The sequence below is a fragment of the Paroedura picta genome, chromosome 6, assembly GCF_049243985.1.
Source record: "Paroedura picta isolate Pp20150507F chromosome 6, Ppicta_v3.0, whole genome shotgun sequence".
Lineage (NCBI taxonomy): Eukaryota > Metazoa > Chordata > Lepidosauria > Squamata > Gekkonidae > Paroedura > Paroedura picta.
In genome coordinates this window covers 24,489,844-24,507,930 of record NC_135374.1, presented here as the reverse complement: position 1 = coordinate 24,507,930, position 18,087 = coordinate 24,489,844, and the positions used below count along the sequence as shown (strand labels likewise).

Genomic DNA, 18,087 nt, shown 5'->3' with positions numbered 1-18,087 from the left:
ACCCATTGCATTAATTAAAGGTGATCTGTACCCTGGCATCCAATTTAGATGACAACCAGATTTTATAAAATAGCAGGTTTGTCGCATCTCTTACCTTTATGTTTAGTCTAAAATACAGATGTATGGGCAACAAAGAATCTTATTCAGGAATTTCTAACACATGAAAGTTTTGTACAGTTAGGATGCTCGAAGCTGTTTCTTTACAAATGAATTCCTTGACTTCATTATGTTATAATGATGATATCCACCTACATTTCATATGACACTGAATATTCTACTTGAAGTCATAGTGCAGGTAAGACTGGTATATTAAAGACATACATTATTGGGAAAATGGATTAAATTAGAGATAACTTTTTTTAAAAGCAAGAAGTACTTAAAAAGCAATAAGTTCCATTTCTGTGTTCAGGCCAAACACAGATGTTTCCGCTGTTTCAGGACAGAATTCTGAACTGATTCTATACTTGCAGGTGAAGTGAGCCATGAATCCTTAAAAACAATTTTCAATAAAACTCATAAAATGGTAAAATAACTGTGAAGAAATTTTCTCTGAAGAGATCTGAGCTGAGCAATTTAACAGGCTTTCCCCCCTCTTCTCTGGGCAAAGATGGTGGTAGTGATTCCCTGTACCACATAGACCTCCACTGGCTTGGGCATGCTATTGTAAAAGATGAGCCCCAGGAAGGTGGGGTGGTGGTGGTCGTTTGGCAAGCAGCTAGTCCTACATGGGAGCCCCTAGCAGTAAATTGTCCCTGTGGTGGTCAGGTGCTAGACCAGGGGTAGTCAAACTGCAGCCCTCCAGATGTCCATGGACTACAATTCCCAGGAGCCCCCTGCCAGCGTTCGCTGGGAATTGTAGTCCATGGACATCTAGAGGGCCGCAGTTTGACTACCCCTGTGCTAGACAGTGGGAGACACAGAAAAGATAATCCCGATCCTTTCAGTGGGCAATTCCATGGTGGTGGCAGTGGTTACATCAGAGAGACAAGCCTATCCAGGAGGAGTAGGTAGGATGGAATAGGGCCTGGAGGCTGAAGCAGGCCCTTTATACCACAAAAATCCATGCTGGGTGAAAGGACAAGCCAGTCTCTAAACCTAAGCTATCGGACAGTGCTGTTGGAGAAAATGGAGGAATAGAGAATGTTGATCATTGCCCTGAGACTCTTCAAGGAAGATATTAAAAAGTACCCAATATATAAAATAGTTGCCATGGCAGCTATGAAGCCCTGCACATTTCCTGAGAAGTTGCATTGGTGTGAATGTTGAATTGTCCCCAAACAACTCTAGGTGCAAGACAAATGAAGCCCTGAATCAGTCCATTGATCCACCCAGGCCATTACTGTCTGCTCAGGTTGACAGTGTATCTTCCAGGGTCTCAAGACAAGGTCTTTCACATCGCCTATTACCTGACTGGAAATGCCAGGTATTGAATCTGGGACCTTCTGTAGGCAAAGCAGATGCTTTACCAGTGGGCTATGGGCCTTCACTTTGGAGAGGTGGTCTGTTAAGTGCTAATGGTCTGCTTCAGGCCTGAGGATAATTTTATAGAGAAAAGAAGCATTTAAAAACCAACTCTTCTCCTTCTACAGCATTTTTGAAGGCTCATTGTTGAGGCCACATCAAGCTTAGCCAAGTAGAAGACCCACATTTGAAGAAGAAAAGTTGGTTCTTATATGCCGCTTTTCTCTACCCGAAGGAGTCTCAAAGTGGCTCCCAATCACCTTCCCTTACCTCTCCCCACAACAGACACCTTGTGAGGGAGGTGAGGCTGAGAGAGTCCTGGTATTACTGAAGGAGAAGAAGAGTTGGCCCTTATATGCCCCTTTTCTCTACCAGAGGACTCTCAAAGCGGATTCCAATGACCTTCCCTTTCCTCTACCCACAACAGACACCCTGTGAGGGAGGGGAGGCTGAGAGTGCACTGATATTACTGCTCGGTCAAAACAGCTTTATCAGTGCTGTGGTGAGCCCAAGGTCACCCCGCTAGTTGCATGTGGAGGAGGAGCGGGGAATCAAACCCGGCTCACTAGATTAGAAGCCCACACTCCTAACCGCGATACCAAGCTGGCTCTCTTTTCCGGCTCTCTTTTCTGGCACCCAGCACAAGCGACCTAAATCAGTACCAGCAATAATCTGCACAGGAAATCTGCAAAAGGAGGAGGACTTCAAAAAAATCACCATCATTCCATCTCCTCCAGTTTGGGGTTGATGAAAGAGTGTAAAACTCAGCTAGGGTAACCTGTGACAGATTTGCACCGTCTGCCTTATCAAACAAAGGCATCTGTTACACATATCAAGTCAGCCAGTCCCAAGTGGGATCATTTCTTGTTTATTAATGACAGAGCACATTAAATGTAACCTTCCTCTTCTGAGATTTATCGTGGTGAACTTGGTTGACTGAGCTCAGTATTTTTCTCCTACCATGGCAACTTCTGAGGAGCTGGGCTGGGAGAAAATGTTAAAACCAGTCAACCAAACCCACCACGGCAAAGTGGGGCTAATGCAGAGTTTAGCTTCTCTGGCTGCTCCAAATATATTTAAATATGCCCCCCCTCCCACCCCACAAGGATAAATATATTTAGATCACATCTTTCCAGCAACTGGCTTGAGGTGGCTTACAATCAGCCTGGGTAAAAGTTAGGCACTAAATGAGTAATAGGGGAGGACATTCTAAAAATGAGGTGCCATCACTGAAAAAAAAGCCCTGTCTCTGATCACCCCCCCACCTTACCTGTGAAGTGGGGCCACACAGAACAGAGCTTCAAAGGAGGATCTTAGCTGACAGGTTGGACAATACAGGTGGAGACAGTCCAGATACCCTGGCCCAAGCCATTTAGGGATTTAAGGGTAAGGACAAGCACACAGAAACAGATAGACAGCCAATGCCCATCTTTCAGCTCAGGGGTGATATGATCCCTGTAGCCAGCCTTATGACCATAACCTATGGCTGGCAATTGCTGTAATAAAAATTGATTTATTGATGACAATAACCTGATTGCTGCAGTGTGGACCAAATAATGTTTCTGAAGGCTTTTCAAAGGCAGACTCATGTCGAGCACATTGCAAGAACCTAAAGTGCATGCGATCAGAGCATGGGTCACTGTAGCCAAATCCCAGGAAAGGAGGAATAACTCCCTCACACGCTAATGTTGTCACACCTCCCTGTGCCTCTTGTGCAAATGAAAAATGCATTTGCCTATAAAAATTGAGATGCTTTCTGCTATATGGTGAAGGTTGGTGGTGGGGGTGGGGCTACTGACAGACGTGCATTTTTCAGTGAGACACAATGGAAATTAAAACCAAGGATCCAAGCTTGTATAATAATGCTAATAAAGATGAAGAATTAAAAAAACCCTCAAAAATCTCAAATGAACCGAATAAATGTCTGCATCTCCTGATTAGACCCCCAACTGTGATGCTGTGATGGATCCTGGTTGTTATATTTTTGCTCTTTCTATTTTGCTATATTCCAGGCTGTTAACGTCCTGGTGCTCTACTAGTATCTGCTATATTTTCAAAGTCAGCTTCTTGTTATTTCTTTTATGTTAGTTCATTTTATTGTTTGTGTTTAATTAGGATGCAAACTGCTCAGTAAAAGTTAATTGGAAACAGATGGATATAAATAAAAATTTAAATACATAAGCAAATAAAAAACCCGAATCTATTCTTGTAGGGCTAGACGAACCACAAAAGATGTACTGAGACACTATGCCAGGTCAGTTTTTTTTAACTTTTGAAGGGGATTCTGAAGTAGTACCTTTGTAAATGTAATTCTGTATTCCTGTAATTGCATACAAAGCCTATGGCTGAAGAGCAAAGCAGACACTTTGAACGCAAAATGTCTTAAATTCAATCTCCACTTAAGATTTTTTTTTTGTTTAAGTTGCTGGGAAAAGGCTTTTCTTTGCCTGACACTCTAGAGCAGCCTTTCTCAACTTTTTTGCCGTTGAGAAAGCCCTGAAACATTCTTCCGGCTTCGGGAAACAACAGAAGTGGCGCAATCATACAGAATATGGATGGGAAGCATAGCTGTCTACATGCCAACCTGGGGCCCCTCCCCTTCCTTCCCCCCCTCCAGGCCCATCAATGGCCATTTGGGGAGGGGGGAAGGGTCAACATGATCATATATGGTCATATCACCTGATGTAAGTTATAATGTTCTGTGTAAACCGCCCAGAGCTGCAAAGAAATGGGCGGTATAGAAATCTAAATGAATGAATGAATGAATGAATGAATGAATGAATGAATGAATGTTTAACAACATTTTAAAATATATTAAAAATGAATTAACTCCCAACCATTCAGGAAACCCTTCCAGGGCCATCAAGAGACCCCAAGGTTTCCCAAAATCCTGGTTGAGAAAGCCTGACCTAGAGAGTGGCTGCCAGTCAGAGTAGATGGTATAAATGGGCTACGAGGCTCAACTCCTTCCTTCTAGCATCAATCAGCCTCTTTTTGTGATGCAATCTGATTTCCTGTCTTAAGAACTCTGGAAACACTTTGTAGCATCTAATGCCAACAGAAAGACGTGGCCAACTGGTGCACTTAACACTTGTTCCCAAAGTCAGTATTTGTCATTCTTGTCCCAATGGCACAAAATTGGGAGGGTGAAGGGGAACAGACAAAACTGGAAGGGTGAAGGGGAACAGCTTATTCCTTGATGGATGCTTGGAATAATTTTTAAGCTGAGATATTGCTTCACTATTCCCCCCTCTCTTCCTCGTTATTGCTTTCTGAAGTCAATTGATGAGGGAGATCTGCCCCAAGCTAAATGCCAAGCAGCACTATCCATTATTCTAACACATAACATGCTCTCTCCATCAAAATGCATTCCATTTCTCTCCCCCCCCCCCCCCGCAACAACCTTTCTTTGCTGTTGTTCCAGATTTTGCTTTTTAACCTGCGCTTATGTAACCATCGAAATTAACATGACATGAAAATAAACAGATATAATTACTGTATTCAACATTAGCTGTCTATGACCGGAAAGGGAATTTAAATGTCAGGACCATCTATCTGTGCTTTATCACGTTAATTGATTTGAACAACTGACCAGAAGAAGTGAGAAATAGTCTGGAGACCAGAAGAAGTGAGAAACAGGCTGGAGAAGAAAACAAAACAAAACAAAACAGAAAGCACACCACCCTGCCCTTGAAAAGGAGCATCTAGTGATATGCTCAGTTTGTACATGGCTATTTAATAAGCTCTGTGGATGGTAAAGCAAGCTGGTAGCCCACCACAGTATCCTCTGTACATGGTATGTGTATTTTGTCTTCTTCACCAATGAATTATTTAGCATTGTGACTATCCATAAAACTGTACTCATAAACATCTTTTCATGAGCAAGTTATAGATGCAGCATCTGGTATAACCGTGCGCCTATAAAAATGGTAACCATGCTCACTGCATGGGGCCGCTTTTTGTTTGATACATCTTTTTTATTTGTGAAAATAAATGAGAAAAATCAGAGAGTGTTGCAGCACTGAAATTTCTTTTTTTGTGTGTGTGTTTGTGGCCTGGTTGGTGTCTCCATATTTGTCAGTTTCATGCTGGGCATGTTTTTGATACAGGCAGAGATTCTGCATTTACTCCCTGGGATTCATATTAGCAGAATGTTAGTGGTCCTCCCTTCTTCATCAGTGTACAAACTCCACAATGGCTTATTTCCACCTCCCCCCCCCCCATCTTGTCAATGTCTGGTTGCTTGTTTTAGAAAAGGAATGAGTCTAACAATACTACTCTTTTTCACTAAACTTGGATCGCTTGGGGGGAAAGTTAGTGTCAGCGAAAGTTTTAAATATTGCGTGTCTGAGAGTGATGTTTAAAGTTTTAAAAGATGTGTGCCTTCAGGAGAAGACAGCATGCTCAGCTGGAGAGTGTCTCAATCTTCTATCAGGTAGGCTTGGAAGTTTGCAGCTCTTCTCCAGCTACTGAAGCAGAGGGAACAAGCGAGAGTCAGGGAGCCAGTGCAGAAGCCAGGTTGATCTGATCTGGGCAGGATGATCCCCTCCTCCTACCCTGCAGCCAGTTCTGCATGAAGTCCCAGAGAGAGTGCTCTCTTCCCTGCTGGCTGCTTGGGGTGCCTGGTGTGTCCAAAAACTATTCACTGGTGTTGCCGAGCCTCCACAAAGTCTGGTGTCCAGCTGTGAACCTTGGAAAGGGGCCAGGGGATTGGCTAAGAGCTATTACTGCCACTACTGAGCATGTCTTCTGTGCTGCTGGCTTCAGCTCCCTTGCACTGCTGCTGCTGCAAGCCAGCAGCCCAGTATGTGTTGTGTTGGTGGTGCCCCCCCCCCCCAAAGCTTGCATCCATCTGACCAGGTTCACATGCTGGGAGGGGGGCACTACCAGTGGAACACATGCCAAGCAGCAGTGCCGGGCAACCGAAGCCAGTGGCGCAGGTAGCGGTGGCGACGGCTCTCATGCAACATCCATGTCCCTTTCCCAGCTCACGGCAAGATACTGCATTTTGGGGAGTCTCAGCAATCCCAGGATTTAGTCCAGGCACATGCATTGCCTTGAACTTCACTATCAGTTGCAGTTCAACAATCTCTCTAATTTCCATTTGAAATTGCTTAAAAAGATACTTTATGTCAATGCAGTTTGTGTATGGTAATTCAATTTTGACCCCTGAAGAAGTCCCTCAGGGTTGAAGTACATTGGGTTCTTTGGTTATTATACATGTATAAACATTATTGTGATTCTTTGAAACTGGATGTGCACCTTCATCTTGTTGCTGCATCCTACGGTTTGAGTTTTAATGCTGTTTGTGTGCTGTTTTTAAGCATATAATATGTGCACTGTGATACAATTGTATTTTTATTATATTTTTTTATTGTTCAACCTTTGAGTTTCTGGCTTGATTTTCAGGTTGTTTTCTTTCCCTTGTGTTTTTCTGATTTGTTTGTTTTCTTTGCATGGGGATGAGAGGAGGGTGTTGAAGATAGAAAGAAGATCTCTGGGTTGCACAGGAGTGGGCAAGTCGCCAATTACATAAAAATAGACATATCAGCTGTAATTCAGCGAAATCAAGACCTTCAGGACACCTTTTGCATTCAGATGATGTTCTAAATTCCAATGACAAACACATTTACAAGCAAGGAGTAGGCTTGGCCAGTGACTATCTCAAAACCTATCCCAGGGTTTCAACATTAAATAGAATCAGAATGCTAACATAGTATAAGCAAGCAATCTGAAGCGTTACAGTGGAGCATGAATGCCTATGTGCAGGGGAGGGGCTGTGGCTCAGTGATAGACCATCCACTTGGCATGCAGCAGGTCCCAGTTCAATCCCAGGCATTTCCAAGTAGGACCTGGAGGTGACGTAAAAGACTCGTGTCTGAGACCCTGGAGAACTTCTGCCAGTCTGAGGAGACACCACTGACCTTGATGAACAGCTTCATGCACGCTCTATGAACTCTGAGATGCATGCCTGGAAAACTCACCAGCAGGTGCTGAGGTTGTCTTTGGAGCTGGAAGTAAACTCCTGCGGGCAGCTGGTGTGCTGCTTGATGCCTGAAGCGAGCTCCTACCCGCTCCCTTGGGTGCTTCTTTAGAAGATTCAGCTGCCTTTGGAACGGTTGGCTCCTCGTTTTCAAAGGTTGAACCTGCAGGAGACCAAACCACACTAATTAGAGCTTCATAAAAAATAGATGCGAACTGCTAACTCTTCCCTGGCAATTACAATACTGGCAAAAAGGTTTCCTTCACCTGAACACTTAGTGCAATCCTAAAAAGAACTACCCTCTTCTAAGTCCATGGAAACCCATGAGCATAGAAGAGTGTAACTCTGAGACCTCCACAGATGGATGCTATGATCAACTAATTCTAAAAACATATTACTAAGCCTGCCTACTTAATTCTAAAGACTTCTTGCTAAGCCTATCTTAGGAAATACATTTTCTTTGTTAAAATACATACTTTTCATGATATATTTTAAGAGCTGCAGAGGCAAATGGAACAGGTTTCTTCCATCTCCCCATTAGTTTTGAAGGATTTCCTGCCACAGTATTTGGCTCTGACCACTCATTTCATCTCAATTTTATTAAAGAAACAAGAGTTTAGCAGGGAGGTTTTATAGGAAGAGGTAGAAAAGAGAATGATTAGAGTGAATGGAACATCGACTGGAGCTTGGAATATGATTTTATTATAGGGTTATGAGCTGCCATTTTCTCAAGTCCACTTTAAAGAAAGGGATAGAAAATCAGGTGAATTTCTCTAATGGCATTACAGATCCTATCCACAGAAATAATCTTTGACAAGATCATAGAATCATAGAATCATAGAGTTGGAAGGGGCCATACAGGCCATCTAGTCCAACCCCCTGTTCTACGCAGGATCATCCCTAAGCATCCTAAAGCATCCAAGAAAAGTGTGTATCCAACCTTTGCTTGAAGACTGCCAGTGAGGGGGAGCTCACCACCTCCTTAGGCAGCCTCTTCCACTGCTGAACTAGATGAACTAGGAAAAGTGGCAACTCTAGACAGCTAATTCAAGGAAAAATACAACCAATGTTTTGGTCATTTAAAGGTCACTACTGGGCAGAAACAAACTCCAGGTTCATCCCTACAGCATTTCATCCATAGGTAAAGTATCAAAGTATCAACTCTTCCACTCTCCCATGAAGCTTACAGTAAAAAGTTACACACAACCAGATAGGTGAATAGGAGTAGGGGCTTGTTCATGCTTAGGGAGGTGGGATGAACAATTACACTTCATCCACTATGAATGGGCCACTTCAGTTGAGGCAAATTAATTGGGGCTTAGAGATGGATTTTTGCTTAGCTGAGAACTGGAGCTTATAAAATATATGGAGTCTGGCTTTCGACTGGTTTCTGAAGAGCTGTGGGCATGCTAGGAAACATACTCAGTTCTTTGTGTGTGATTTTGGATCTCAGTCCTGCAAAACAGGGGGCAGTCTGAATACTTTAAAAAAATGATTGAAGTATCTGCTTCAACTGGGACATCCATTTTGACCTCATTCTCATATTTGATGGGAAAATGTCAAGATATATATGTTGTCTCCAACCTTTGCATCTTCTCTTTGCTTTCAGCATCCCCCAACCTGGAAAATAATCCCTGCAACGCTTCTAACATATACATAGAAATCAGTCCTTTTAAAACCTGTTCTTTTTTTAAAAAAAAAAAAGCCTGATGCTGGAGTGCCTTCATACCCCATAAACGGGATGTCTCAAAGGACCGAGAGACTGCAGTGTGTTTGGGACAGCATATTTGCAGTGGAATTTAGAGACACAGGCAATGCTATGCACAGAATCTGACAGGAAGAGTATTAGGCTTATTTGCATCACACTAAGAAGAAAGGAATAAAGTACTATTTAGGCGCCTCCTGTGGGGAAAAGATAACATTATTAAAGTAAGGAAGATGGAAGCTCTCCCTTCTTTTAAAGAGGTGGGCATCTGATGCATAAGGAATGGATGCATAAGTAAGGGCTGGGGAGGTGGAAGAAATCTGTTCCATTTGGTTCAGCAGCTCTTAAATTCTATCACGAAAAGTACCCATTTCCACAAAGAAAAGCAAACTGTATTTCCTATGAAAAGGAAAATGCACAGGTCCCATGAAAGGAAGCCTGCTTGCGTACATAATTGAAGGCAAGGCATCAAAAAGGCTACACAGATTTTTTGCAAACATATTTGACCTTTACTTAAAATAATAAGCAGCGTTAAAATTTCAAGCAAAGACAACTTGCTCTATTACAGGGGTAGTCAAACTGCGCCCCTCCAGATGTCCATGGACTACAATTCCCATGAGCCCCTGCCAGCGAATGCTGGCAGGGGCTCATGGGAATTGTAGTCCATGGACATCTGGAGGGCTGCAGTTTGACTACCCCTGCTCTATCAGAAGGTAAAAAGGAACATTACAGGCATACGTGGCCCTGCAAATAGGAACAGAAATATCCCTAAACCCTCCCCCCCACACAAAAAAAAAACAAAGTCAGAAAAAAATATACTGAAAGGTAAACAAAGATGTTTTGCTGCAGAATGATAAGAATTTATCACCAATTTAACAAACAGGACACCTGTTTTTTGCAGATGACACCTAGTTTAAACTGACCACAAGCAAAGTGTGCATTTTACAGGATCCATTGAAATTCTGGCCTTCAGTGTACTGCTTGTAATTAGCTAATCCCAGAGATCTGCATGTTTCTTCACCCAGCGAAATCTTCTGTAATAGTTGTGAAGAACACATGATGGTTTTAAGTAAATACGCCAAATGGAAATAGCAATTAACCTTTGAGGTTTCACATTATCTCATGACAGAATTCTGTCTCAGGCTTCCACAGAACAACACAAACACCTCTGCCACACACTGCAGCACACAGGATGTTAACTCCTCTCTTGCTGGATGAGCCAGATCAGAAAAGAGTTTCATATCATTCCCCGGTTTGGTTTGTAACAGATACGTACTGCAATTGTGCAGGCCACTTCTGCTGATACGGCAACATACATTGCAGAATTTGGCCTCATTAAAAAAAAAAAAACCCTTAATCTTAATTCTATTTCTTATGCATGAAATTGTGATTACTAAACTCATTGGGCTCACCAGCCTGCAGATCTCCCTGCCACCCCACATTCCCTTTCCCCCCTCTCTCTGGACAATTTAGTTTAAAATTCAAATTTGAGAAGAAGTTGTGCTCAAGAGGGACTTTTTATTATTGCTGTTTGTAAAGTAGAACATGTCAAACGCCTTGGAAAAAAAAATGACTGTGCTTATCTTTTATTCTCTTATGTGAAATTTATTATATGGAGAACATTTCAATTTACAGATCTGGCTGACTTCCAGCATAGCAGCCATTCTTCTGTTTGAAGTATGAGGTGTCAGGGGAAGTTACATAATCTCTTCTAAGAAGGCACTTGCATTACCAAAAGGGATGGGGAATTCTTTTCAAGTTATTTAGTATGAAATGCAGCTTGGAATAAATATCTGTTACCCTTTGAAATGCAGCAAATGTATTTAGTAATTAAGGAAGTCTTGTAAGATGAAAGGAAGCCTACCTGGCATCCAACCTGAGTTAGGTAGTGACCAATCAGGTAGTGAACAAAAGGCATTATATGCAAACTATTTTCGTTGTCAATACATGAATTTCAGATTTGTATAGAGACATACTACAATACAAAGAGAACAGATGCCACCAATAAAGAGAAAGCTGTAATGTGACTAAGAACATAAGGGACGAGCATTCTGTTTCATGCAGTGGTGAATCAGTTGCCCCAGAGGGCCAACAAACAGGACATAAGAGGCCAAGGCTTTCTCCTGATGCTGCTTTTAGAAGTTCACTGCCTTTCAATGTGGATGATCCCTCTGGCCCTTAGTTCTAACATCCAGTGATTGACCCAACCTCCATGAATCAGTCCAATGCTCTTTTAAAGCCATCTGTGCTCCTAGCCTCACTGCATCCTCTGGTACCCATTCTGCTCTATTTCTGCTCAGAGATTATGGGTTGGATCCTATGATGTGTGAGAATGCAGATCTTTCCTAGCTTTGCTCTCTCCCAAGTACCCTGACAGTTACACCCTTCTAATCCTGTTGGCTTCAGTGGGTTGAGAAGTGTATAATTCTGCTTAGGATGGCTCTGCAAAAGTAACATGTGGCCCTTGATATGAATGTCAAACTCCACTAGGAAAATCAACTCGAGGGTCTCTAGCACGAAGCCCAAGGCCGCCTCTGCCAGTTCAGGCCGGACACCCACTGGAGAACTGGGCAGTTTGTAAATCAGTAGTGTGGTCAATCTAATTCTGGGTCCAAATACAAACAATGCTGGCAATTGTTAGCATTGCAAATCTGTGAGAAGTGAAAGACTCATGGAGAAGGATAGCCACAAGCACGCACAGCCTGGCCTCTGTTTCCGGGTCAATGAAAGACAACATAAGCAGGTAGGGCTAACTGAGATATATACACCCCATCGTTTTCTTCTTGCCGGATCTCAGCCACAAAAGTCAGATCAATCTTAGCCCCACACAACAACCCGGTCAAGTCCAGTAAAGCAAAGATGAAGCAAAGAAAGGGGTGGGGTATCTCTTAGGTTGGGATGGTTAGGTCAACAGTAAGGAATGAGTGTATTGCTGACATGGGTTTTGGTTAGGAACTTTTCCCTGGACGTTTTCCTGTTTGAATTTCTTAGGCATGGATGGATAAATATTCCCTTAATTTGTGGGCATGAAAATGCAATTTGAATAAATTAAATAGGGTTGACAGGAACAAAAAAAGGTGAAAAAAGAGAAACAAATCTCCCCAAACCAGATTCAAATAGGTAGCTATGTTGGTCTAAAGTAGCACAATAAAATCAGAGTCCAGTAGCATCTTTAAGACCAACAACGATTTATTCAAGGCGTGAGCTTTTGAGTGCAAGCACTCTTCATCAGATGATGAACTGACCATCATAACAGTAGGAATATATAACCAAACCAGATCGTCTTCATATATCCCTCGATAGGACTTCACAAGACTGATCCAGTTTTTTGCTGAGGGACACACATCCTGAATCAATATTGAATGGAAAGTATGTCATATTATTCTATTATTTTTTTTCCTGTGGAAAGGTTTTAATTAACAGATGCCTCCAGCACTAGACCAAAAATGCATTTCTGGCAGGGCAGCTTGCATGAGATTCTTGTGGAAACCTTTCTGAAGGAAAGACAAGTCTCCCCAAAGTCATGCTGCATCATCCCTCCAGACAATACAGATTATTTGAAGAAATATTACAAGCACCACCTATTAAAATGCAAAAGAGGCTCACACATATGACCAGCACAATTCTCTCCAAAGTTCAATAGCCAAGCACACCTGCTCAGCCTTTCCCCAGAAGCAATCCTCCTTTGTGAGCATCACCCAATTATGGGCTGAGCATCTGGGCTGGTGAAGGGAAGTGTGCACAGTGATTGGAAAGAAGAATTGGTTTTGGAGCCACTAGGCAGATAGAGGAGCAGAAAAGTACAGCTATCTTAAACCTGGCAGAACTAGGTTTCTATCTACTTGTTTCCTCATTAGTGAAATTCCTTTCCCTTCTTTTGACAATATTTTCACATGGCAAGAAAACTTTCCTACCATTTCCAAACTCTGTTGCAAAGTAAAACAAAGAGTTGAGCATATGAAATTCTACATATGATATCTAGTAAAACAGAAAGGGAGATATCACTTTGGTTTCCATTTAACTTTAAGTTGAGAAATTGGGGATCAGCAGGGAGTCGATTGCCTATTGATCTCCAATATGGACAAAGAAGAGTTAGAACTCTTCTGTTAGCCCAATCAGGATGTGTTCTGGAAGCCTCAGCATGAAACTTCTTTCTCTCATGACAAATGCCTCTTCCTCGGAACAGCTAGATTTGAGTTTACAATCTCTTTCCCTTACACTCCCCATAACAGGCACCTTGTGAGGTAAGTGGGGCTAAGAAAGTTCTGAGAGGCTGTGACTGGCCCAAGGTCACCCAGTCTATGGTGATGAAAAGTGTCATCAAGATGCAGGTGACGTGTGGCAACTCCATAGAATTTTCAAGGCAAGAGTCATTGTCTGCCTTTGCATAGCAACTCTAGACTTTCTAGGTAATCTCCCATCCAAGTACAAATCAGGGCTAAGCCTGCTTAGCTTGTCACATTGGGCTAGCCTGGGCCACCCAATCTATAGGTAATAATCAATGCTATTAGTACTCAGCCCTTTAGCATATCATCATACCGCCATCAAGAAGTTTTGCTGAGTGACTGCTGAAATTCCTTATGAAATTGTAGGTATAGCGGAGGAGAAGGAACAGCAGAGAGTCTTTAAAAGTACAGTAAAAATGGGATTAGCTATGACTTATATATCTTTTCACTGTAATATAGATTCAGAACTGGGACCTGTGGTAGTGGGACATACAGGAAGAGTGATGGCTTTATTCTGTAGACAGCCATGATCAGTGACGGATGTTTCTGAGGCAGAGTTCACACTGTATGATTATTGCAAACAGATATAAATTTGCAAGCAAACACCTGCGCGATATCCGGGAGATGTGAGGAGCATACAAATGAGGGCTTGTAGACACTTACAAAAGAATTTAGTATCTATGAGACTTATTTTGTCAAGTTCATTCATTCCACTGTATGAGGGCCATGGTAATTATGTGCAAAGCAGGAGGTAAGCCAAATAAATGAAATAATTGGTAGAGGAGAGTAAGAAAATGGTTTGGAAGGTGGTGAATGAATTCCTTGCCTACATCTTCATTGGGTTAGATATTGGGCATTTATTAATGCCAGACCCACTGTTTTGGGGAAGAGAGTCTATGCTATCCTAAACAGAGTTATACCCTATTGACGTCAACATATTAGAAGGATGCTTAGAGTGGCACTGTTTAACGTTGGCTAAACTAGAGCTAGTATGAGCTAATGTGGAAATTAAATGGCAGTCTGCATGGCACATACCCAAGGGTTCTTAAGTCAAATTTGAAACTGGGGATCTCCTAACAAAAATATGCAAGTTCTCACTAAGAGTAACTAAAATGTCTATTTTGGTCTTATACCATGGTCTTTTCACGTCCTGGCTCCCTCCTACTTTCAACCAGAGAGGCAGCCTCTCTGTACTGCCACCACTGTCGGCAGGTGGCTAGAAGAGAAGCTTTACTCAAGCCACAGTTTGTGACTTTAGATCGCAACCAATGGATGTACAAATTGTGATTTGTTGTGCTGTGAATCACAGTTTGGAGAAACAGATAGCAACAACTTATTCTCCATCTCCCATAACACACAATGAAGTTGAGGGGCAACAGATGCAGGACAGACAGACAAAAGGAAATACTTGTTTATGAGAATATTAAACTGAGGGATTCACTGCCAGGCATGTAGCAATGGCCACAAGCATAGATGGCTTTAACACAGGACTAGGAAGATTTATGGAGGATAGGTATATCAATGGCGACTAGTCATAGTAACTAAAGAAAATCTCAACATTTAATTCTAGGAGACAGTATTAGGGAATGGCCTTGGCCTCTCTGCCTTGTTTGCCCCATAGGGCAACTAGATAGCCACTGTGAGAAAAAGGAAAGTGGTACTATATGAAACACTGGTCCAATCTAGCAGAATTCTTCTTGTGTTCTCATGGCTAACAAACCTTTAATAATCCCTAGTATAAAACCTTTGTTTGATGCTATCTGCATTCAAATATTGCAAGTTTTTAAAAATAAAAAGTGTGGTTTTATAAACCACAGTTGATGATTTCATCATTTGAATATAGGCCTAGAATTCACAGACAACACGGACATCCCACCCCCAATGAATATTAACAACTTTAGTTTTAAAACCCTGTGATATCACAATGGATATGATATCCATGAAACTTTTAATAAATGTTAGCTCTGCAGCTCTTGGATCTGTAAATGAAAATCACAGCATGGCCGTATTAGCTAAACGATGACTCTGCATTCCAGATCTCCAGATAATCTCTCCCAATGGCTTCATACAGATGTTAAATAATTAATAATGCTGAGCCCATAGAACCCACTAGTGTAGACCTTGTGATCGTCTGATCAGCACAAAGTTTAAATGCTCCTTAACTAATAAAGGGGGAGGAAAGTATCTGCAGGAGAACACAATGGTGGAAGAGAACAAGCACCTACTGCTGTCATTTCACTGCCACCCCAGGGCTCTTCCAGAGTTCTTTGACATATTGGGTTAGATTCATCTCCAGCCTTCTACCACTTCCACTGTCGCGCACCTTCTTGTTTCTTCACCAATCACAACTCATTTGAATTCCTGTGAGAAGCCTGAGTCTGAAGCCACAATATTTCCCCAGCAGTATTCCCTCTAAGCTGTGTGCATGAGTGTTGGCTCATTAACACAGGAGGCCCCGCTCAGCAGCAATCTGGAGCTATGCAAGGTCTTGCACTGCCCATCTTGGAGGGCCCACATCCAGCCAGTCCTGAGGTAGCTGCATTAGCTACAGGTTTTGTTCCAGGTCAAGTTCAAGATTTGGTGTTGACCTTTAAGGCCTAATACAATCTGGCCCCTACATAAATAAGGGACCACTTACCTTCCTATGCCCCCTGCAGGGCTCTTCACTCTGAAGGTACTAACAGACTGGGGTCCTTATGCCTGTCCTTGATGTGGTAAAATGAGCCCCCGGACAAGCTGAGGGCCTTGCTGGAGTTATTACAGGTGTTTGGTTGGGGCTAAGGCTTAGGAAGATCACTGGGTCTCCCTCTCTCCCTTTTTTGAGACGATTACCATCATAGTCATCTTTCCTACTTGCAACACAGAGTCTAGCATCTACCAAGAAATATGTGTCTTGTCAGCTTGCTGCTGTCTTTGTTAAATGTTATGGTTATAGTATTGTGAGGTTTTTTATTGGGGTTATTACTGTTTTAGATTACTGTACTTTTATCTTGATTGTAAGCTGCCATGAGTCGGCCTGGTGGAGAGAGGTGACAAATAAATCTCATGATAAATATAATAAATTGCCCATTTCAGGACTAGAGCATTTCTGCTCAGGATGTTAACTGTTCTGCTCAGTAGGCTTGACAACCTCTCTGTCCATGTCAACCTGCCAACCAGACACTATACCTTGCCCACTGCCATCCCTAGATGTGCCCATGTTCTTCTGAGAAAAAAACACAGAGGCAAAATAAGTACAGAGTCTTTCTCTCTGTCAGGGTCTCCCCATCTTCACACATCAACAGGCCTGAAAAAGTTTGAAAATAAAATGGCCAATTCTCTGTATAGATGCATCTTTTGGGATACAATGTGCAGTTCTGATCACTATATCTCAAACAGGACATTCCAGAGCTGGAAAAGGTGCAGAAGAGGCCAATCAACATGATTCAGGGGTTAAAGTATCTTCCCTGTGAGGAAAGGCTGAAGAGTCTGGAACATTGCAATTTAGAAAAGAGGCAAACGAGGGAGGACATGATAGAAGTTTATAAAATTATGCATGGGGTAGAGAGACTTTTTGTCCCTCTCCTAAAAGACCAGAACTTGAGGGTATCCAATGAAGTAGATTCAGGGCAGAGTACAGGGGGGGGGGGGAAACTTTAAACAGGGAATGAATAAAATGTGGACTTTGCTGTCACAGGATATAGTGATGGCCACAGGCATTGAAAGCTTTAAAAGGGCATTAGCCGGCATTGTGGAGGATAGGTATCAGTGGCTACAAGACATGGCGACTAAAGGGATCTCCACATTTAGAGGCAGCAAGCGTCTGACTACCAGTAGTAGGAGGCACAATCAGGGGAAGGCCACAGCCTTTGTGCCCTGTTGCTGGATCTCCAGAGGAACTGTTGGGCCTTTTTGTGAGACAGGATGCGGGACTAGATGGACCAATGGTCTGATGCACCAGGGCTCTTCTTACAGTAGATGAGCGATTGGGATGTGAGTGTCCTGCACAGTGCATGGAGTTGGACTAGATGACCCATGAGGTCCCTTCCAACTCTAATGATTCTATGATTCTATGTTCTTTTGTTGCTGGTCAGAGCTTACTGTGACTCATGTAGGCTCTAAGATGATTTGGGACAGGAGAAATATAATTGTAGCCCTTCCATCTTAATTGCCTCTTTATGAAAAAAATGGAGACCCCATCCGTGACACTTCAGCTGCAGCATCAATTGACTCAGAACACTGCAGAAAGAAAACATACAGAGTACAGCATTGTTAAGAGAAAGTCTCTCAATTCTCTTTACCCAGCTTCTCTGTGATATCTAACAAGAAAGGAGTGATGTGACAGACTTGCTCTCTGAAACATCCATCTTACAGGTGGCAGCTTACAACGATATAGGCTAGATATCAGGAAAAAGTTTTTCTCAGTCAGAGTCGTTCAGCAGTGGAATAGGCTGCCTAAGGAGGTGGTGAGCTCCCCCTCACTGGAAGTCTTCAAGCAAAGGTTGGATACACACTTTTCTTGGATGCTTTAGGATGCTTAGGGCTAATCCTGCGTTGAGCAGGGGGTTGGACTAGATGGCCTGTATGGCCCCTTCCAACTCTATGATTCTATGATTCTATGATTCTATGATTCTATGATTCCTGAACACCCTTTTAACCAGGGGTATTTGCACCCTGCCAAAGTTCATGGATAAGGATTGTACATATTGAAATGACACATCCAACCCTAAGGT

The 18,087-nt window shown here is 42.5% G+C and overlaps 1 protein-coding gene across 3 annotated transcripts in view; it reads right to left on the bottom strand.

The window, feature by feature from the left end:
* MTUS2 (microtubule associated scaffold protein 2) overlaps positions 1-18,087 on the bottom strand; it is a 301,022-nt gene that overhangs the window by 81,881 nt on the left and 201,054 nt on the right. For all 3 annotated transcript variants that reach the window (XM_077341792.1, XM_077341794.1, XM_077341793.1), the window contains one exon: positions 7,446-7,607. In XM_077341792.1, the coding sequence (XP_077197907.1) occupies positions 7,446-7,607 (162 nt within the window). The remainder of the gene's footprint in view (positions 1-7,445; positions 7,608-18,087) is intronic.